The sequence below is a fragment of the Pimephales promelas genome, chromosome 5 (assembly GCF_988280905.1).
Source record: "Pimephales promelas chromosome 5, fPimPro1.hap1.1, whole genome shotgun sequence".
In the NCBI taxonomy this organism is placed as follows: domain Eukaryota; kingdom Metazoa; phylum Chordata; class Actinopteri; order Cypriniformes; family Leuciscidae; genus Pimephales; species Pimephales promelas.
The window spans coordinates 22,539,593-22,564,390 of NC_142773.1; the positions used below are offsets into that span (position 1 = coordinate 22,539,593).

The 24,798-nt window shown below is 36.8% G+C and overlaps 1 protein-coding gene across 1 annotated transcript; it reads right to left on the minus strand.

The window, feature by feature from the left end:
• Window positions 1–3,782: 3,782 nt before the first annotated feature.
• LOC120465173 (uncharacterized) lies at window positions 3,783–15,213 on the minus strand. The gene is made up of 7 exons (XM_089131690.1): window positions 15,126–15,213; window positions 14,852–14,963; window positions 14,622–14,729; window positions 14,015–14,350; window positions 4,668–4,753; window positions 4,392–4,503; window positions 3,783–4,247 (listed from the first exon to the last, which is right to left on the minus strand). The coding sequence occupies exons 1-7, from the start codon at window positions 15,193–15,195 to the stop codon at window positions 4,052–4,054; spliced, it is 1,020 nt and encodes a 339-aa protein (XP_088987816.1). The 5' UTR covers window positions 15,196–15,213; the 3' UTR covers window positions 3,783–4,051.
• Window positions 15,214–24,798: the final 9,585 nt, after the last annotated feature.

The following is a 24,798-nucleotide window of genomic DNA, read 5'->3' on the forward strand; positions in this document are numbered from 1 at the left end:
TACTATTAAAATACCAAAATGTGTTTTTTTGTAGCAATGCCATAGAAGATCCATTTGACTTTCCCAAAAACCTTTTAGTAAACATTCTTAAAATAACCATTTTTGTCTTGTGTTCACTTTGTAGTTCGGTTTTCTTGGTTCTTTTAGTTCTGTTCGTTAGGGGAAAAAAAAGAAGATAGTGCAATTAGTCCTGGTTTGCTTAGCGTTCACATTGTCATTTTTATTTTGCAACAGAATTTAATGAACATTCAAAACAATGCTGTGTGCTAGACTAAATGTGCTTGTTTATGTACAATTGATGGTATTTTGACGAGCTATGAACTCCTGTAACGTTTCTAAAAAAAAGTTTTTTTTAATGGTCTTATGCCGAGTTCAGACTGCATGATTTTAGCCACGATTTTGGCTCCCCGACAGGTTTTGAGAAATCGCTGACAAATGCCCGAAATCACAGGCAAATCGGCGCTCGTTCACGCGAGTGACAATCACGCAGTGTGAATGAACAAAGACGCGAACTGAGAGAATCACCGACGAGTCGCCGACGCCCGTGAGATATTTGGCATGCTAAATATCTGGACCTGTCGGCGATTCAAAATCCTGCTGTGTGAAAAGTGTTTTGACTGAAAACTACATCGGCGATCACCGGCAGCCAGTGAGAGAGCAAGATACAGAGCAGCAGGGAGTTCGGGGAGGAGTTATAGATCACATATCAACATGATATGGCATTGTTTCAACAAAAAAAGCTTCTTCTCGGTCTATTTGGACACAATAAATGGAAGAAAAATTAGTAGAAATTTGTCAGGAGCACTCGTGTCTGTTTCACCAGCTGTACCACAACCGGGTCGAAAAAAAAAGTCTCACGTGAGAACTCTGGTCTTGCACGTGTGGTGTCGCGCGTTGTTTCCTTTTCATATCTCACGCGTGTTTGTTGTGAAATGTAGTTTGCGTGCAGCGTGCTAGACAGAGTCTGTCGGCGATTTTTCTAAAGTCATGCAGTGTGAAACCTTCTGTCGCCGATCCATCGTCCAGTGTGAACACAGCAGCGACTGAATGCTGGCCAAGATAGTCATGCAGTGTGAAAAGAGCAGCGACCTGACTACTTTGAAAATCGTGCAGTCTGAAAGAGCCATTAGTGTCAAACTTTTGAGTGGTAGAGTAAATTTAAATGCAAGTTCTAGGCCTTATTGTGCATGATTTATTGATTGTTTGTCCTTTTACTCTACATGCTCTGCTTAAAGCATGTTATATCAACACATTCTCACCCCAAGGCGTCACCTTTGACCATACTTCAATATTTGACGTTTTAGGCGCCCTTTAGCGTCAGTTACAGTTAGGTTTAGGTCTGGGGTGGGGGTAGGGTTACACGCGATCCTAGGGCGTCATCTAACTAACGCTAAAAGGGCGCCTAAAGCGTCAGATATTGAAGCATGGTCAAAATGTGAGAATTATATATATATATATATATATATATATTGCCTGAAACAATACCTTTCAATCCATTCCACCACCCGCTGGGCTCAATGTTATCTAATAATTTTTTTTTTTTTTTTTTAGATATGCAGAACCCACTGATTATTTCAAGCGTTTAAAGCGTTTTCAGTGGGTTCTGCATCTTAAAAAAAAAAAAAATCAAATAATAATATGTTCCAGTACGGTCAATAAAATATGACTAAAGAGTTGACCAACAATAAGAAAGGAAAATGAGAGGTGTGAAAGACAAACCACATGCAAATATGTCAAACAGCTCCTCCATCAATAAGCCACAGGTACACATTCACAGTCACTTTAAACCAGCTACAACTGCATATATGAAACTGCGCTTGGGCTTATCTACACATCACAGGAAGTACAGTGTCATCATCACACATACAGCATCCGTCGAAAATCTTTTCATGTCTGTCACCTTCAGATTAAAATCCTATGATTAACACAAAGTCAATAAATAGAACAAATTACGTGTCACATAATTATGATTATCATGCTTAGTTAAAAGAGAATGCTAAAGCACATGTCTTGGAAATAACATGCATAGAGCCTATGGGGTATTCCCCCCCTCCCCTCCTAAACCAATGCTAGCTCTGTGTATTAGCAGGTTCTTCCTCCCACAGTTTGATCTACAAGCTCTTCTCCTACTATTAACCCACAAACTGAGCTCTCACAGTGAGGCTTTCGGCTGCAACGCTTTCTTACACCCTACATGACAAATATGGAAAGCATTGTGACTTTGATTTCTGACATTTTGAAGCATCATATTGGGCTACACATACAGCACTTTCCATCATGTCATCTAGTTTGTACCCATCTTTGTTTGTTCATTAATAAGGTGTGACAAATTGCTTATAATATTTATCATTTGTTAGTCGTTTGGTATAGGCTTCATCTAAATGAATAAATGCAGATGTTATTACTGAAGGTTATCAGTTATCCAAGATGTCTTCACCCCTTCGAACAATTTAAGTATTTTACAAGGGGGCGATTTCATATGGATTTGTACTATGTGATGATATATTCAAATGTATGATTTTTAGAAAAAGGTAAGCATGAAGGTTCCACCCCAACCCTTCCCCCAAACCTAACTACTACTGGCCCGCAAACATATCGTACGGAAAAAAAGTGAATGAGATCATAGAAATTCAAAGCCACCAATTTGCCAAAATGTAAAATAGTTGTGATGGTAGAATGGAATGTCTATAGCGTTATTCTTGGTGTGTTTTTTCTGTTGCTCAACTTGAATAACTCAAATAACTCTACTATACATCCCTCATAATTCATCATTCACTTGATTCTGTACCCTTTATGGGTGTTAACCGACACTTGATAGAAAGTTGTCTCCTTACCATTTAACACAGCTGGAAAACCACAAGGAGGTGTAAGGTGATGACTTACCAAATTAACCACAGGAGAGAAATGAGGAGATTTGCTATTCTTCAGAATTGGGGAAGTGGTGTATAAAAAACAATGAAAGTGCCTAAAAATTAATTACTTATTAGAGCAGTGAGAATATTCCAAATTAGTTCTATCCCCTTTTTCCAAATATAAAAAAGTACAAATCATATTTAGGCCTACTTATACCTGTATATACATTTGAAACTAAGAATTAAGGCAGCAACCAATTACGATCACAGTGTAAAAATGTAGATGCTATTTCTAGGGCTAAAAAAAAAAGGTTGATACTTTTTGCACCAAGCAAAAACTTTTTCAACTCTAAAAACAACTAGTGATAAATGTATATTCACATAAATAAAAGTAATGTGCTATTTTTACTAAAGTTAAAATTTTAAAAATGAGGTGGAATGGAATTAGTCAAAATAGCCTTTGTCCAGTTGGCTATTTGCACTCTTGAAAAATACACTTATACACCATGTGTATAAATAGACACTGTATTTTAATTGTATATTTAAGTTATATTGTTTACCCTAAAAGTTCAGTTTGATGTCTAGGGGGTTTTCACATATTCAGTGCATCCTACATTGCATGTTAGAATTTAGTCAGAAACATCTGGATTTGCGTTTGAGATGTGTCATTGCTCACTAGTGGTTAAACTACTTTACCATAGGAATGGTTTTGAAAATAAAAATAAAAAATGAATGAATAATAATAATTTTATTGATAATGAAAAAATATAATGAAAAGACTATTTTAATGAATAACATTTGAGTTTACTTTAAATAAACAGACACGGGTCCATCTTTTTTCGAAACAATAACTTGTCTACATTTGATGCCGCACATATTTACATTTAACGCTTCAGTCAACAGTAATTAAATACAAGCAGTTCAAAATAGTCTGGCACAAAGGATTTTAATATATTTTACAACATAATCTATAGATAAAAATACACAATCACATCCAAAAAATTTTGTTTGAAAAATAAAAAAAATATAGATATTAATAGATAGTATAAAATATGAAAGTACAATCTTTTTTTTGTAAGAAAAATTGAAATTAAAAACATCACAACTTATAGTGTGTGATGAAAAATAAAGTGCATGTTATCTAAAAAGAGAAAACCCTTTAAAAACTGCAAAATTATAATAGCCAGTTATTGCAGTAACTAGCTAGTATAATTTTGAGCCAATAACCGAGTCATATTTGTGGTTTGTGTATTCTCAGGAGCCACTGTCACAGAATGACGAGCTGTACTTGATGCTGACTGGGGTTTCTTCTTTGCGTCTAGGTACTTCTTTGCTTTTATGGCCCATGGTGAGGAGGGATCCGAGCAGATCGTGATCCCTTTGATTGTAAGAAATCTACAGAATGAAACAGAACAGCTATTATGACAATATATATATATATATATATATATACATATTATGACAATATGACAAGCTTTCATTATCCCTTTAGTCTTAATAATACAAAATAATTCTGTAGAAATCTAAATGGATTCTCACCTCACAGCAATTACAGGGAACAAGGGTTTGTTCTGGATGTTGTAGCCAACTAGATTTTTCATAGGGATTCTAGTATTTGTAGTAGTTAGACAGCTCGAACGAATAACGGGATCTGTTGGAGACAAAAGCAGGACATTCATTTTAAATGTAAACTACCACTAAAAGAAAGACCTTACAAAATACAAATATCATCAGCTTATTCATCAGCAGAAATGAATTCAGTAGCAACACAAAAGATGAATATTCTGAATATTGCTAAGAATGTGTGAAACCCACCTTGCACTGAGGACGAGACCAGAAGTAACAGCAGCAGAACTGCACTGAAACCCAACATATGCGACTTCATATTCCAGCTTGGTAGTCACCTGTGATATGAACCTCAAGAAAGGCGCAGTCTATTTAAGCTCAGAACTAGGGCACATGGAACACCACCCACTAAAACAGCTCCACTCTCACGACACCACAGAAAACGAAGGGTCATACTTAAACCTCTACCCAGACTACTGGTTAAGGTTTTTATTAGTCAGGACAGTATGGTCACATTACATTTAATTGCTTGAAGGTATAACAAAATGTCAGGTAAACTGATGCTGTAAATGTGTACGATTCAGAACACGAAAACAATATTGGTAACACTTAACAATAAGGTTCATTAGTTAACAACCTTAGTAAACGTGAACTAAGAATGAACAATATAGTTCAACATTTATTAATCTTAGTTAATATTAATTTCAACATTTACTAATACGTTCATAAAATCAAAGGTTACATTTGTTAAAATGAATGCACTGTAAGCTAATATGATCAATTAACACAATCACAATTATTTTTGTTAACTAACATTAACATAGATTCATAAATATAACAAATGTACTGCTCAAATGTAACAAATGTATCGCTCATTGTTAGTTCATGTTAGTTAATATTAGTGTTACTACAATGTTTAAGTATTTATAAAGTATTAGAGTTGGATTAGAGGATATCTTGTGTATTTGAAACAGGTGTTTTGATTGCATAATTCATCTTTGGCAAATGGCTCTTTGCTTTACTTTTAACTCTGGTTGATGCATTTTTGTGCTTTTTATTTTTTATAGGTCATGGCGGTCTGCTTCTTTTCTCAAACCAAAAATTGGGGGACTTTACTACGTAGCATAATCAGAGTGCACATCACATCCTTGTGGTTGAATGTTTGTTTTTTTTTGCAATGAGAAAGTACCCAGTGTAAAACAGAGCATGAACATCCAGTGATGTGAAGACAAGACCCAACATTGAGTAGTGGAAACACAAGATCTGCGTCCGAAATCGAATACTTCCCTACAGTAGGCTATGCAAAAAAACCAACCCGGTCTCATCCCAAGACGTCATATAACTGACGTTTTGGGACGTCTTTTGACCATACGTCAATATTCGCCTTTTTAGGGCCCCCTTAAACGTCGGTAGATGAGGTTATGGGATCCTAACTCTACCCCATACCTAAACCTAACCCTAAACCTAACCCGTCACCTAACTGACGTTAAAGGTAAAGCGTCAGTTGTATGACGGCCCGGGATCGCCATCTACCGACGTTTAAGGGGGCCCTAAAAAGGCGGATATTGACGTATGGTCAAAATACGTCCCAAAACGTCAGTTATATGACTTTTTGGGATGAGACTGTGTTAAAAAAACAGTATGCCAACAGAATAGTACATAATAAATAGTACTGGAAAAAACAGAAGATGAAAAGTCCCCGGATGACCTAATACTTCTAGTGAGATTTTGAAATTTGCATTCAATGAACACTTTACTATCCCATGAGGCCAGGGCCGGATTAACCATTAGGGCAACTTGGCACTTGCCAGGGCCCACGACATCTCAGCCCGCTCTCATCCTTCAGCGTCACATAGAACGCTATATGACAAAACGGCGCTATACTACGCACATGGCACCCTTTATCGTTAATAAAACACGCGAACCCAAGTCGTCATAAATCCTTTAGCGTAATATGAGACTACCCCACACCTAAACCTACCCATCACAGCGCGTGTTATATTAACGATAACGGGTGCCATGTGCGTAGTATAGTGCCGTTTGTTATATAGCGCTCTATATGACGTTAAAGGATGAGAATGCGTTGGACATCTAAGGGGCGCCGGGCACCACAGGCGGAGTGGCAATCGGTAGAGTTGGGACTCGGGAGTTTCCCCGGAAAGCAGCTTTTGATGCGCCCGACCCGAGTTCGAATTCGCCTTTTGCCGAACTATCTTCTCCCTTTTTCCAACAGATATGAGATGTAAAATGTAGCCTATAACCTAACATAAAAGTCTCTAGCATTATATTTTGCCAACAAATTAAAATAGAAACCATGAAATGGCTTTGCGCCTTCATAAAACAGTACAAGAATAGGCATCCTGTTTGTGCTGGGGGATTTAAAGAAAAGTGTGCACTTTGCTCACGCGATCAGCATGATTATATGGTGTTTTCTTCTAAATAAAAGCTCAAGGGTTTATTGCTTGCAAGTGAAGAAATTAGGACTAATATTCATTTTCATGTATATAGTACATTTATAGGCTATATGGATTTTACGTCATATGAATAATTATATAAATCATTATTACATTATTATAATAATTTTGGCATCCTAAAACACCATTGATAATAAAATGTAGACTGAGACTCTCATAACTCAGGCATGTGATTGGCTAAGGACAAAAAAAATAAAACAGGAAAATACTGAGAGACCAAGTATAATTTGTATAACTGTGTTGAAATGATAATCACTTGTTTTTGTGTTAAACACAATCTACTTAACACAGACAACTTTATTATAAAGAAAAACAAAAAAATCATGTATATATATAGTCCTATATGATCATAAAATATTTTATAGACTAGATTAGTGGGTAACTCAGCAGCAAAATTTAGTCTAGAAAAATCACAAGTGCACAATAACTGTATAAAATCAGAACATTAAAAAAACTCATTATTTAGTGGGGATATATATATATATATATATATATATATATATGTATATATATATAGTCTACTATAAAATTAAGACATTTATTAAATATATAGCACAGCTGTTTAATGAGGCAGCACCATCGATAGGACAGAACAAAAAAAGGCTATTAATAATCATTCATCGTGCAAAAGTATTTTGATATAATTATGAAAGACTCCAATACGACAATTCACCATGACGTCACAACAGTAATAGACGTTCTTCCGAGTGGCAAAATGTAATACATTTAAAAAAATTAAAAAAATAAATACAATGCGTTTTTCATCATAACTGTTTTTAATGATATAAGCAAAAAAATATAATAAATATGTAATATAGTGGGCCTACACCTATTAGTAAAATACTCTCTAGCTCATTTTTCTTGCCAAAATAACATGCTATACAGCCTATCATGGTCATTGCTTTCCTGAGGTAAATGTTATGTGACAATTGCTCTCCGGCTATTATATAAACCTGTTTGTGCGGTTGAAAAACACTGATTGGTCAATATTACATATGAGGAATATACATTTCGGTAAGTTGCATGAGAAAATGAATGTGTGGCGTGAGAGCGTGTGAAAAGTGACAAATGCGCGAGTGTCAATGCGTCAATGCGTGAGAGTCGGCAGCTATCTTTTACTTCAGGAAGTGACTGGCAATGATTCTGATCTTCAAAAGAGACAAGTTTACTAATATTAGTCTCGAATGATAGTCCTGGCTGAAGATAAATGCTCTGCTATGATTTTGGAGATGGACCGTTTTGAGAATAGACAAAGCAGAGTTGAAAGGGTTGGCAGCAGAAATGTAAACATTGGATGAATCATATGATTCATAAGATTTCCTACTTTTGACGACACAACGTTCACTCGCTATAACCTTTTCACCCACAAGAAATCGATACAACCCCTACACCTTTTGCTGTAAATCTGGCAGAGCAACCCCAAACACAAGACGTTTTCATCATTGATTCAACTTTGATCAACAACAATGTGTTTAACTATGTAACTGTTGCATAGCCGGCTGGATCTCTTCAGTTAGTCAGTAGAAGCCGTTCGCGTTCTGCCACCCGGAAGTATCGCGGTGCCTATTGTTTACAAACAGTCTGAAATGCCTTATACAGTGCGGCACAAACCGCTCATGCTCATCCCGAGCGCAGAATGATGCGCTTGAAGCCACACGCGTCACAGCTCTACTTCGAGTCCGCCGCATCGAAAAGTTAAAAGCACAAAGGAAAGAGAAAGACATATTGATGCATATTGACCAGTGTTGTGCAAGTTACTTCCAAACTGTAATACATTAGGTATTACTTGTTACTGTTATTTAAAAGTAATTCATTACCTTACAATATTACTGTCCCAGAATTGTAATGCGTTACATTACTCATGTATTACTTTTGAGTTACTTTCACCAAAATAACTAAGTAGAACTTAACTTTGGGGCTGTAACGATATGCAATATGAAACCGAAATCGCGATTCGCCACATCCATGAACCTACAGAATTGCGACACACCTCTTCCAACTCCAGCGTTATTCTCCTTACCGTCCATATCCAATGCTGCCTTATCTTTAAATTAGGCTATTAGTATTATTTGAAGTTAACATTATAAAATACGTAGACCTACACCACAAAACTAGTTGAGGATAAATTATTTAAAATTGGGGAAGTCCAGCATTATGGACATGACATTTGCAGTCAAAACTTGAAATAAAAATTCTCAGAAAATTCATGTATTGAAACATATATAGGCTATTTCCTTAAAGGACTCCAGACATTAGACAAATATCAGTCTATGTTTTATTTTTATTATTAGGGAAAAGACACACATTCATGCGTGACAAAAAAAATAGGAGGTAAAATATATTTTTTGTAATTCTGTTAATTACACTGCGCAAATCGGATGAGGAAGGGTTGGCTCTCCAGTCTCCATAGAACTTAAAATATTCATTTTATTTTAGTTTTCGTGTTCGTTTATGAGGAAAAAACATTGTTACAGACGCGACCGCTCTGAACTGGCACTAAAAGACTGCTTTAAAACTTTCACATAGTCTGTTGCCTTTAAGAAGTAAAAGCAGACAATACACTGTAATACAACTGTAATACAAGCCTCACTGAACATGTAACGAGTAAAATATTACTGAAAATTGATTAGTAATGCCTTACACTACTGCGTTACAGCAAAAAGTAATATGTTACTGTAATGTATTACTTTTGTAATGCGTTACTCCCAACACTGTAGTATCTATCTATGCAAAAGTTTATTAAGCCTTCTCTTTAAACAGTTTTAAATTTTACTGTGTGCACGTGAAGAACAAGTGGAGGCTATAACGTTAGTACTCTCAGTGTTGTGATCCAAGTTAGGTGACCCACGGTAGAAAAGAACATGATTAAGGTAACATTACAGCAGCACAGTCCAGCAAGATAGTCCCACAATACAAGGTGCACAAGGTCAAAATGCACCCAGGTTAAGCACTTTGTGCAGGTCAGTCCAATTCTATAAAGACCATTATTTTTGTGCACAATTTCATGTTCATCTAATTGCTAAGCAAGACCATCTTGGTCAACCAGCTTTACCAGAAAGACCACACTTGGCAACTAGTTTGATCATCTTTGGCCTAATTTACTCTATATCACCTTTAAAAGATGTAAGCTGGTCGTCATTGTACACTTTGAAATTGGAATTACAGTATTTTATCTGCATTTACACTATAAACTTGGCAAAACCACCTTAGTTAGATGAACTAACCCATTTGCAATGGACACAGACAAAATAATCACACAAGTTTTTGCTTTCCGTACCAACTTTACAGGTCAGCAAAACATTGGTCTCTTAAGTGGGTTGAGCCTTCACCCTCCATTGCACCATTGAAAAGAGTCATGTGATCGCAGTTGGTTCACCACGTCATTCGCCATTCAATTAGGTATGACTCGCATTGACGGGAATATCTAATATGTCTGATTACATGGCATCTTTAAAATAAAATAAAGGAAATAAAGAAAACACAGCAAGTTTAGGATTATTCTGCTATGTTATAAATTAATTTCAACCACTGATTATTCACATGCTCGTCCTGGGCAGTGAAAAAAAAAAAAAAAAACTGGCTTTACCTTCATTATAGACTACAGCGTCTTCTCGACATGATGCTGTACAGTATCCACAGGAATCAGCTGCAGTGTCTGAGGTTCAAGTTGTCCCTGGTGTCTGTGCGTGCAATAAGTGGGCGGGCAATATCCTATGAGGCGCCACGGAGGATTTAAATCAAACTTCGCTTATCAATACCTACATAACACATGTGCATATACACCTGTAAATTACTTGCATATACATGTATACTAGTTGATGTTCAAAATACATATATGAAATACACATGCACACTAATATGAAATCCGTACCAATACATATTATGTTACTTGACGCATGCATACACCTATACATACTCACATAAATATATAAACTTCCATGAATATACACCTATAAACACTCGCACATCGGCCGAGCACATACGTGGAAATCATGTAGTTCACATTTTCAGGTTGAAAAACCTGAATAATCCGGAAAAATCACATACCCGATGAATTAGCCGCATAAACAGAGAGTAGCCAATTTATTTTAGTTTTTAATTGTTTTGTTTAAAAGTACACATTTCAAACTTCCTATGGATATACAAGTATTTTATACGCTGAGTTCATTTACGCGCTCCAGTTCACGTGGCAGCGCCTCCGTGTCAATGTTCGATGAAACATCGATTAAAAGGAAGATACAATTCATACAAAACAAAATTTTCAAGCAAAGATAATATTCGAAGATTGATTCGAAATATATTATTTGATAATTATTTAAAAATTGCAGCTTTCAACCTCTGCTACACATTCTTCATGCTCAGCTACTGTTCAGACGCTCTTGCTTACTGCTCCGCCTCTTCTGGAATCGACTTGCTGCTCTAACTGCCACAGACTTTTACAAAAGATTGCAGTTCTTGAAACAAAGTTAATTGCGGGACCACCAAACCAGACGGAACACACAACAGAGCTTCGTCATGGACGCCCTCAGCATACAGCCAGTGAGTCCCATGAATAGTGCTCCTCGACTGGCTATACCGAGTATAGAGATACTGAGAAACAAGCTGATCGACTTACAAATCGATGGCACAAACAGGGAGTGAGACCCAAAGGCACTTGAGACATCAGATTGTCATAAGCAACAGATATTTCCACAGTAACATCATCTACCCCAGATCCGGCTCCAAAAGGATTGCAAACACTGGTCTCCTACCACCACCTATACATCTTGAGAACAGATTTGAAGTATTAATGAATGAGGAATCCCTGAATTTGATGACTGTGATTGAACACAGACTGAGGCTTCCTGTAGCTAACACTGATGCTAAATGGGGCTCAAAGTCGAGCAGACAGTGGCAGCTAAGAACGCAGCTGGGCCCAGGACTCTGATAGTGGGTGACTTCATAGTCAGAAAAATTAGTAGCATGGATACAACTACTGTACGTGCAGCCTTCCACGAGCAACACCTGAGCATTTTCACGGGTGCTTGGACTTAATACATGGCTGCAAAAAACCTGCAATATAAAACAAGTCAACTTCAATCTTTTCTGGAATCAGAGGTGACTGTTCCAACAGGATGGCCACCACCCAAACAAGTTTGAGAGGTTCAAGAGTGCTAAAAGGACAATATCTACTACTCCCCCCATCATCCTTCTGCAGTGTGTGCCAATCCACTCAACCTGAATGGTGCACAGACACCTGGATACAGTATGAATGACCACAGGACTTCACTTGGACAGCACCTGAATGGACATGTGGTTGACACATCACACAACGACAATGTAAACACCACTCAGACACAACAACCTCATCCACACAGGAACAACTACAAAATAAATAACTAATTTCCCATTCTTTCTCCATGACCTTCCCAGTCACTTTTGATTACCAGATGAGTATAATTTAAAACTAATTTTATTTCAGTATGTCCATTAGTTGCCACCATCTTAGATATTATGTCAAAAGACGCCAAGGATGCGGTTGATCGATTTTCACAAGCTGGACTGTGTGCACAGCTCCACTGATCCAAGTCTTTTGGAATGTATGAGTCAAACTATAACTGTGCATGAGATTTTAAGTTTAGGGGTTGTTCGCACAGGACATTGCCATTAAATAGCAAGTCCCCAAAGAAGCAGCGAGACACACTAGCAAACACCAAAGGGCTGCAAACCACAGCACCAGGCCAGCAGTGTCAGGCCAGAAGTAGTAGTCTCATGGAAGTTTTGGCATTTGTCAACTGTGTCCTTACTTCCGGTCTGAGACTACAGTCCATAGTTCTCTGGCTCTGCAGGTGGGAAAGTGTCACAACAGATGGCACAGAAGTAAAATAGTTTTTTTAATAGAAGAACTTTTGTCAAAAACACATGATCCTATTAACACATTCACAACATTTTCTATTACTGTGAAGCTGATTTGAAACAATCTGTATTGTATAAAGCACTATTTAAATAAATATGGCTTTACTTAAAGGTGCCATATAACATCATAAATCAAATCCTACTCCATATTCCATAACAGATGGGGGCAGTATACCTCCAAAAAATGACTTGTGCTCCTACCATCGCGCATGTTATTGAAATCATTTGACATGATAGTAAAAGGTTGGAAGACCGCAGTTTCACGTGGAACATTTGGAGATTTTTAGAGATCAGAGACTCAATGAACTAAACACTAGAGTGAACTAAACTAAACACTATGAATCTCAACACTAAATGATGAAGACCGCCTCATAGATCTCAAAAACAAGCTGGTGCATTTCGACGGTATGGGAAAATAAAAGCTTGGGCAATTATTTGAAGTTTATGGTATTCGTTTTGTTCATATTACACTTTTATTGTTAGTGAATTAATTTGACAGACAGCATTCGCTGATGTTGATCAAGCTAGCGCCGTGAATTCACCGTGAGACACACGCAATTGACACTTAGCAAGCAGGTTAGTTAAGCTCTCAGATTCTGTCAATTATATTGCGCAATTCAAAGAATAAATACCGTTTTGGCGCTTGTACATGTTACACTACAGATCCCTAGCGCACGTGAACCGATCGTCTCTACTAGCTTGAAAAAGAACACGAACACTGGTGAAAGATACAGTGTGCTACAACTTACCAAAATGTATTCCTCATGCATAATGTCGACCAATCATTTTTTGAACTCTTCCCTGAACTGAAATGTAGTAATTGGCTGCATTTCCACACGACTGACATCAGGTTCAAGTACACACAAGCCGGCCGGCGCGAGCGCGACTCACTCGTCTATTGCAGTTTGGCTGGTGCTAACGTTGCCCGTCCGCATACCGCCTCCCATGGCCGGAACTGGTATTACGATACCTGCCGGGCCGGGGCTAGTAATTTAGCATGCTAATTCAGGTTAATATCTCGGCAGCACTATAACTTGTCAGTTTTTTAATGACATCTTTGCACTTATTTCTTCTCATTCTTTTGATGCGTGTAGCTCATTTTTCGTATATTGTTACCTCAATTATTACATATGCCACCTTTAATGTTGTTAGGTGTGGTGGTGCTCATAAATCCTCACAAAGATATATATACAAAACTGAGAGCCTGAGTAACCTGAGTTAACCTACTCCTTTTTCAAACAAAATTTAGAGCCTGAGTATTTAACCTGCTCCTCTTTCAAACAAAAGTAAGAGTCTGAGTATTTAACCTGCTCATTTTTCTTCTGCAATTGTAATGAGTTGTTCATAATGGTTGATCCCTCTTCCTCCTGTGATAGCCCAACCGGCTGAAATGTCTCTGTGGTTTCATTAGATCCTCTCCAATCCTGCTCCAGTTTGGTTACTGGGATATGACATTCTGTCTTGTTTCCTGTATCCGTGGGTGTTGTGTTCCATATCTCTGTTAAGTTCTGTGTGTAATTGTAAACCTGCTTCTCTGAAGTAGAGCATACTCGAGTTGTAGAGCTGCAAATAAGCAAATTTACACATTATTCTTTAGAATAAAACGTTTGACAAAAGTTTTTAAATATCTTTAGAATACAGTAATCAATCCAAAAAGTCTTCATTATAATTATTAATTCACAATTGTGCACAATATATTCTTGAACTTTGTAGTCTCAGTTCTTCTATTACAGACAAGGTCATATATTAGTAAATTATTTTATTTCAAACTGAGATGATTTTGTATTTATTGGCATTTTCTCAGGAGCCGCTGTCACAGATTGACGAGCTGTACTTTATGGCTGACTGATGTTTCTTCTTTGCGTCCAGGTACTTCATTGCTTTTATGGCCCACGGTGAGGAGGGATCCAAGCAGATTGTGGTCCCTTTGATTGTAAGAAATCTACACAATGGAACAGAACAGCTATTATGACAATATTTCCAGTCACATAAAATCAAGCTTTTATTATCCCTTGAGTCTTAATAATACAAAATAATTCTGTAGAAATCTAAATGGATTCTCACCTCACAGCAATTACAGGGAACAAGGGTTTGTTCTGGATGTTGTAGCCAACTAGATTCTTCAAAGGAATTCTAGTATTTGTAGTAGTTAGACAGCTCGAACGAATAACGGGATCTATTGGAGACAAAAGCAGGACATTCATTTTTTAAAAGTAAACTACCACTAAACGAAAGACATTACAAAATACATTTCCCATTAGCATATTCATTAGCAGTAATGAATTCAGTAGCAACACAAACGACTTTCTGAATTTTTCTAAGAATGTGTGAAACCCACCTTGCACTGAGGACGAGACTAGAAGCCACAGCAGCAGAACTGCACTGAAACCCAACACATGCGACTTCATATTCCAGCTTGGTAGTCACCTGTGATGTGACCCTCAAGAAAGATGCAGTCTATTTAAGCTCTGAACTAGGGCACATGGAACACCACCCACTAAAACAGCTCCACTCTCATGCCACCACAGGCAGAAAACGAACCAGACTACTGGTTAAGGTTTTTATTAGTCAGGAGGACAGTATGGTCACATTACGTTTAATTGCTTGAAGGTATAACAAAATGTCAGGTAAACTGATGCTGTAAATGTGTACGATTCAGATACAACACGAAAACAATATTGGTAACACGTTACAATAAGGTTCATTAGTTAACAACCTTAATAAACATGAACTAAGAATGAACAATAGTTCAGCATTTAATAATAGTTCAGCAATTTAAATTGACTTTCTAATATAATAATAAAATCAAAGGTTGCATTTGTTAACTGTAGTTAATGCACTATAAGCTATCATGAACAATTAACAGCTGTATTTTTTATTAACTAACATTAACATAGATTCATAACAAATGTATTGCTCATTTTTAGTTTATGTTAGTTAATACATGTTTACTAATGTTGTATAAGTATTTATAAACTATTAGAGTTATATTAGAGGATGTCTTGTGTATTTGAAACAGGTGTTTTGATTGCATAATTTATCTTTGACAAATTGCACTTTGCTTTACTTTTAACTCTGGTTGATGCATTTCTTGATTTTTATTTTTATAGATCATGGCGGTCTGCTTCTTTTCTCAAACCACAAATTGGGGGACTTTACTCTGTAGCATAATCAGAGTGCACATCACATGTGGTTAAATGTTTTTTTTTTTGTTTGTTGTTTTTTTTTAGCAATGAGAAAGCAACCAGTGTAAAACACAGCATGGACATCCAATGATGTGAAGACAAGACCCAACATTGAGGAGTGGAAACACGAGATCTGCGACCGAAATCGAATTTGATTCGAATTCGAAGTAGGCGATGCAAAAAACAGTATGCCAACAGAATAGTGTCCGAATAAATACTGGAAAAACAGTAGGTGAAAAGTCGCCTGATGACCTAATACTTTTCAGTGAGATTTTGAAATGTGCATTCGATGGAAACTTTACTATCCCATGAGGACACAGGAGAAGATTTGTTAAAGGCTGACAACTGACACCATAGATCACACATGTCAATGAACGTTGTGAACATGGTTCATCTGAATTTCATTCGTACTACACACATTCATACTACACATTCATATAGAATATAGCCTACTTTTTTAAGAGTCTTAACACTACACTCTAAAAAATGCTGGGTTGTTTTAACCCAACTTTGGGTCAAATATGGACTAACCCAGCCGTTGGGTTAAATTTTTACATTACATTTTTAACCCAACATTTCGGGTTTGTCCATATTTGACCCAAAATTGGGTTAAAACAACCCAGCATTTTTTAGAGTGTAGAAGTGCCAGAATTCCAAAACTACTAGAATGGCCACAAATGGTCATTTTGACCGTTAGATTCAAAACAGTGTTTATTTCTTTGACGAATAATTTTCGTAATTATTTTCGTCAACCACATTCTTTCAAAGACGGAAACGAGACGATAACTAAATAAAAACTAGGTTTGAATGACAAACTATGACGAAAATGAGAAGCGGTCAATAGGCTAATAATAATAATAGGACTAGCAGAACTAGTGAACAGCCCATGCAGCAAAACAAACAGCGCAGGACAGGGCAGCAGAGCTCCCCAGGATCATCCGATATGAATTGAACATCTGGATCCGCCGTGTTTGATGATAGCAGCCGTCTCTTTTTCCTTGATGTGAACTCTGACTCTGAATCACTCTCTGATGATATATAGCCTATAACGTAAGTATTGATAACTGTAGTCTGGTTTTGTTTGCTTATTTCTGGTCAACAACTAATGTAGAAATTATTATAAAGCAAACACCGCTACAGAGGTGACCGGACGGACTGTTGACAGTTGAGAGAGAGACCACGATCAACCGCGGGATATTTGACAAAAAAAATATTGCGAAATTCAGTGCGGTCAATATGACCGTCTATGGCCGAAATAGGTAAATATGTTCATTTGTTTTGTTTTGCCTTACGTTTACGTAACTTAATTCATACGAAAATCATTTTAAATGAAAATACAGACAATTTTAGGAAAAGTCAGGTACCAGCAGGATTTTATTATTTTTTTCAACAAAGTTATTGTAGATATACAATTCAAAACGGTCAAAATGACCGTTGTGGCCGTTCTAGTGTTAATGCAAGTTTCAAACTTAATGGAGGACCTACTATATAGTATGTGATTTTGGATGCGGAATAGGGCTCATATACAGTAGATGTAATGGGACTAACAAGACACCTGGAAACAATTAAGGGGGCAAAAGGAACTAAACAAAACAAAAGACTAGGTCCACAACACAAGGTGCACGAGGTCAATACACCCAGGTTAAGCACATATGTGCAGATCAGTCCATTTGCACCTTATTGCTACGCCCCATGACGCTTTGCGCGAATTATGAGTGTAACTTCCGTTAAGTAGTAAACAATTAGTGAAGGCTCGCTCTATGAACGCAATACGCTAAAAAAGTGTCATGAGATGACATTAATCGACTCAACCTTCAACCATCGAACATTAAAATGAAAATTAAAAGTGTAAAAGAATCAAAAAGGTACTTTCAACAGACCAAAAAGCCCCAAATGCGCAAGTATTTGGTTAAATATCACTGTATTAGGCAAATATCTGTATTGTGTAACACGCCTTAATCAATAATGTTCATTAAGTTCAGCATTACGAGACACTATATCAAAGTGATTTTCATCATTTTGACAGATTATGAATTGCATTTACCCGTGAAAACAAACCTGGAAAGAGACGTAAGGATTTGAGGAGAATAACGAGAGATTCTTTGTAAATTCCAGTGAATTATTAATGGAATATTGTAAATTAAATTATGGAGACCGGAGACTGTTAAATTAACAGACCACAATTGTGCCGTATATGTTGTCCTTTTTCATACTTTTACAAGGGATTGCAAAGTGAAAAAAATTTAAAATCATCATGAGGAAAAGAAAGCAGCGACTGGAGAGCTCTTGTCATAGATATTCTTATCATAACATGTCACGTTAAAATACCAAGTATAGTGTTATTCTCATGATGTCTGAAAATAAATTAAGGAGAATTGACAGCTCATCCAGTCAAACTGACAGATCAGCTTTTTTTGTAGGGCAACCTTATGATTTGAAATGAATCATTTCAGCCTTTTTGAATGGAAGTTCCCCAAACCGGAAGTGCCACCCATAATTCAAAACACAGTAAGGTCGTCAGGAATAAGGTGGATAAACCATTATTTGTGTGCACAATTTCATGTTCATCTAATTGCTAAGCAAGACCATCTTGGTCAACCAGCTTTACCAGAAAGACCACACTCGGCAACTAGTTTGATCATCTTTGGCCTCATTTACACTACTTCCAATTTCAATGTGTCCAATGGTGACCAGCTTACATCTTTTAAAGCTACACTGTGGGATTTTTACCCCCATCTAGCAGTGAAAAGTTATATGATCATGCAGTGAATATTAGTTTCTGATCCTCTCAATTCTGATTTCGTTTTAACTCCTACGGTGGCCAATATAGTGAAGTGTAGGCTAGTCATAGTAAGGTGTCATAGTGTGAAAAATATTTACATCATACAATAATTCGTCTTAATTAATAAGATTACAGGACAGATGTGAAAGTGAAGGTGAAAGTCTCGCTTAGAAAAAGCTATCTAATGCTGCGTTCCAGGCAACCTGTAACCTGTGTTTTTCCAACCTTATAGGCTACCCGTGAAAGTGCACTGGAACGGGAGTCAAACCCTTGACTGTCCCATCCGTGAACTCGTACTATATCGATGTACTCCCAGTTACATGTTGTAAAAACACAGGTTACAGGTTGCCTGGAACTCAGCATTACAACTGCATTATCACATTAGGCTACATTAATTGTGAATAAAGTAAAATAAATGAAAAAATAACTAAAATTTAAAGTGCCTACATATCACTTATTGCGCTACAAATTATAGCGCCATTAAAATATTACACATGAATCACATGATATCCGTCATAGAACACAGATTTATGTTACAAGGTAAACAATACTTTTCATCATTGACGCGAGGAATCCTAGATGTCGTTCTAGCGTTATGCACAGCACACCATGATAGGCCAAGCAACAATAAAACTTCCAATATACACAAATAGGCTTAATTAACGTTTCCTGTCGAGAAGAAAGCAGGCAACGTCGGCTTCCTTCTTAAAATCGTTGCTCGTCATGAGCTCTTTCCATCTTGGATTGGCCACTCCAATATTTACTTTTGTCTTGTTGATTTGCCGTCTTAATTCTCTTTTTCGCTTCCTTGGCGACTCTCAATGTTTTCAATGGCATATTATACAGTCACGAGAATCCTTTCTTACTTGAAGGAAGTAAATATACATTAATGAGCACATATATTTTATATTTTATATATATTAAGTGTTTTAGCTAAGAATAAACGAAAAGAGTTACACAGTGTAACTTTAAAGGTGATATACTGTATTTTATCTGCATTTACACTATAAACTTGGCGAAACAACCTTAGTTAGAATAACTAACCCATTTGCAATGGATGCAGAAAAAATAATCATACAAGTTTTTGCTTTCCCTACCAACTTTACAGGTCAGCAAAACATTGGTTTCTTAAGTGGGTTGAGCCTTCGTCCTCCATTGAACCAATGAAAAGAATCATGTGATCGCTTTTGGTAAAAAAAGTATATACTTTGGAGTGTGTAGCAAAAGAGTAGGCAGGCTTCGGGACAATCTACTTCATCATCTTTAACAGACAGCTCAGTTAAAATCATCCATTCAATCTAATATAATTTCCTACAGTTTCGAAGAGAAATGTAGTTGGACGATCCCCTACCAGTCGTGGGTCTTTCATGCGGAGACTCTCCTCACGTGTTTGCAATTTGAATATAATAATGCATTTAAAAGTTAATGGCTAATGTATAATGACGTAGTTTGCTGATTCACTACCATAGTACGATGCATCATTGGAAAAATCAACTAGCTGGTCACGACTGTTTCCCGAAACCCACTGTCGCAAAGTATCGTTCAACCACGTTGGTTTCGCACGTGGTGGAGTAATAACTACTTTTAATGAAACTGTTTGAGATCCAATTAACGCTAGATTTGTTTTATATAAATTACAGACATGTCATCTGAGGACTATTTCTAATTGTTCTCAGTTGTTCCGCTTTTTTACCAGACTCAAAATTTGGCTCGTTCTTACATAGTAGAGCACGTTCGCACATGCGCACTCTTCAAACACGTTACTTCAAATCTGTAGACAAACTAAAAGACGTAAATCCCATTTGTATGTGTTCTAAATAAAAGGCACCGGTTGAACTGAATGTCAGCTTGCTAATTTTGCTCAAGAAAAGGATTTATTACCTCCAAATGTCATAGAATATAGAAACGATGCCTCTAACCACAGCTTGAGAGCTGTCGTTCAAACGATACAACTTTGCGATGCGGTTTGCGATTGCCGTTGGAAAGATGGTTTCGGGAAACACCGACTCGTTGAACTATGCTGATAACGACGGAACTTGAGACCATGGTTGGTTAACGATGCTTTCGAGAAAACACACCCCAGGGGTGCGTTTCCCATACAACGACGTAGTTCACTGCTTCACTACCATAGTACGATCCATCGTTGGAGAAATCAACTAGCTAGTCGCGACTGTTTCCCGAAACCCACTGTCGCAATGTATCGTTCAACCACGTTGGTTTCACACGTGGTGGAGTAAGAACTACTTTTATTGAAACTGTTTGAGATCCAATTAACGCTAGATTGTTTTATATGAATTACAGACATGTCATCTGAGGACAATGTCTAATTGCTCTCAGTTGTTTTGCTTTATTACCAGACTCATTATTTGGCTCGTTCTTCCATAGTAGAGCACATTCGCACATGCGCACTCTTCAAACACGATACTTAAAATCTTTTGAAAAACTAAAAGACGTAAATTACATTTGTATGTATTCTAAATAAAAGGCACCGGTTGTACTGAATGTCAGCTTGCTTATTTTGCTCAAGATAAGGATTTATTACGTCCAAATGTGTTGCAATATAGAAACAACGCCTCTAACCACAGGTCGAGAGCTGACGTTCAAATCACACAACTTTGCGATGCTGTTTGCGAATGTTCGTTGGAATGATGGTTTGGGGAAACACTGACTCGTGAAACTTTACTTACAGTCTGCTTGCTGCATTTCCTGATTTTCTAGGTCATGGCGGCCTTCTCTTTTTCTCAGACCACAATCTGAGGGTCTTTATCTTGTTGCAGTTCTCGCAGCAACATATAAGATCTGTGGCTAACAGGCTCATAATAAAGTATCTAACTGTTTATCTCAAACTGTTTCGCTTTTGAATGTGGTACATTATTTTAGACTTTTCATATTTACACACACATGTAAAGTTTTAATCAGCTTTTACATTATGATTTAAATGTTTGAAGTTATACAATACAAATACCAATAATTGTTCCTTGAGTAAGAAGCAATCAAAAGTAATCATACACAAAAACACCCTAATGAAATAATAATAATTTATTAATAATAATTAATAGGTTTTCCAAACAGAATAATCTGTTTGACAATCTGTCAAACAAAATAGGAATATGGAAATAAAAGCTAATTAGTTAATATCTAAAATAGTGACTTTTATGCAGCATCAATTTGCATACTACGTTGCAAATTGTTTTTGCCAACCCTCAAATTGTGACCGTGCATTTAAGAAACACGAGAAAAATGTGGGTTGATGTGGGGGTGAAAGTGGAAGCTTTTTTTTAAAACCACATTTCCCAACTTTTAACACGTCTTTGAGGTTAACATGTCCTTGTGAACCAAAATTTAAAGCACATTTCAAACATCAATCTTGATAAGCCACCCAAGAAGAAGTTTCTACTGTGAGAAGAAGCCTCCAATATATTTCCCTTTTTTCAGGTAGAAACACAATGGCGACCCCTAGCAAGTGAACTTAGAAAGATAAATCAATTGTGTTTTTTTTTCTAGGTCGTAAGAGTCTAGTGGCCTGATTTAGTGTGCCGGAAACATTGTGTGCTGTTGAGCACAACTGTTGCACACAATTCACGAGAGACTCTGAAGGCATGTGAGGAACATGGTCTTCAACAAGGCTGAAATCAGACTTCCGCCATGTGCTAAATAGAATTTTAGAGCTACTGTTATAAGAAATTGGAATATTAATAAACAATATTGGGATAAATTGAATAACTGGGAGCGCACAAGACAGAGATGCTTGACACACAATGAAAAAACACCACACAAACTCCCACTACCAATAATTCACCTACTTACTTACTGAATACTGTGATCATTTTATAGAGCTATAGGCACAGTGCGTTAGATGACAGTTTTCGAGTATGGTATTTTAAAGAGTTTTTAGAGACTGGAAAGGACCGTCTTTGTACCTTTAATAACTCTCGAGTCTTGAGTTAGTTTATGGAGGTCAGAATGGAAAGTGCAAGGGTGAACATCCCACCCTATACAGTCATGATTTGAGTGATTCTTACTCACGAATTCTCCAGAAGCCTTCACATTCCTCTTTTCTGCTCTGCTCCCCTCCGGCCACATGAAGGATCTGCTAGGTCCATGTCCTTATCATGTGCCTATGACATAAGTTCAAACTGCTTATTTATGTTTATTTATTTGTTCAAATAAAATCAACATAGTAGTACATGCGGGGGGAGAGCAACAAATATATTTTTACCAAACAGTAAACAGCAGAAAATTCAGCAAAATCTGCAATAAAAAATAACATCTTCTCTGACTGGGGGATCTTTCCTTTCATCCATTTCACAGGCACAGGATTGCATTATCAATGGTTTCTCCACAAAATAAAGTAATTAAATACCACAAATCTGGGTATTATAAATCTGGTGTAAAATTGATGATGTAAAAAGGGCCAGTGTATAAGTGAGATGTCAGTGAGCATTGACAGAAGATCCAGTGAACACAACATGCAGCTCAAGCAGCAGATGATGAGTCTCGCAGCCAACGGCATCATTATGTCAGTGATGATCATGGGGACGAGTGAGTATGTGAGATGCTATACTTTTAAAGCCACACTATGAGACCGGGTTGCACTATGCAGCTCTGATGTTTTTTGTGAAACAGCGACCCCTAGAGCCGCTGTGGTGTACTTGCAATGTTGTAAATAATGTAACTCCCCTGTTACTGCAGTCTACTGAACTACTGATGATGCTAATAGGTTAATAATAACAATATGTCAAGTGTTAAACTACTTTATAATAATAAAGTTGCCTATCGCGTTTGCTGGCTTATAACATCTTTACATGATTTCTGCTAGATCACAAGTATATAGCCTATAGAGTAGGACTAATGAATAATTTCATTTATAGGATCTATCAGAAAGAGCAGACATTTCCAATATACTAATGCTTTGTCTAGTCTTTTTCTCAGACTGCAGAAGATGAACAGCAACACATCTCAACACCTCTCTCAACATCCTCCCCTTAAATACTCTAAAGATGTTTAGATGGATTAAGAATTGTGCTGAAACAGTTAACTTGTTGAACATGCTGTGTAAGTTTCATGCTATTTATTGTGATGTAACTTATCAGTGAATTGATGTGTATATTCATCAATATGTACAGTATTTGCCTTTTCAAGAATTTGACTAATGAAAGCCATTTATTACTGTTTACAATCTATGTTCCTATGTAAGCCAGGATTAGTTCATTTAGGATATTTAAGTGGGTTTTGCTGAGTCTGATGTTGATGATTTCTGCAATACCAACGCTACAGACTCAGATCTGGGATTAGCTTTGAAATCGTTTTAAGTTAACGAGAGGTTTTGTTACAATGTATTCCAGCAGAGGTGAAATGAACTGAATACATTTGGTGGTAATGTACCTTAATAACCACTGAGAAATGTAGTCCCATTATGATAAAACATTTATAGTTATTATTCATAGTTGTATGTTTTATTCATAGTTTATATTTTGATTACCTCTTTTTAGAGCTTAAACAAAACTGCAGTGGCAAGGTTGTAAAGTTAAAGGAGAAATAGCCTCGTTTTTGTTTCACCTCTAGATGGCAGCATTCTCTATCATTGCTGTCATTCTCATCAACTGACTAATAAATCAGTTTTGTGTATAGAATCATCATAATACATAAAGTTAAATAGTCTCTCTTTTTTCTCTTTAATTATTCTCCTATACAACTAAGTTACAGCAATGAAGCTCTTAACCTCTTTTAGGACGACTCTTCTCCTGAGCCGCGTAGAGTGGCACTCAATACAACACTATCAACTTTGAGGAGGATCTCAGGATATGAGATGAACACAGCCTTGAATGCCAAAACAGAAACAGATTTATTTTTTCTGAATTACTAAATCAACTGCATTTAAATATGAAAATGTGTGCACGTGTTTTTCATCTTGATTTCTCAGATTGAATTTAGGCTATATATATATATATATATATATATATATGCCCTGCAAAGGCCAAAGACCTTAACTCGCTGAGTGTGAAACTGAGAAAAATTACTTTAAGTTTCTGTTCAGACAAAAG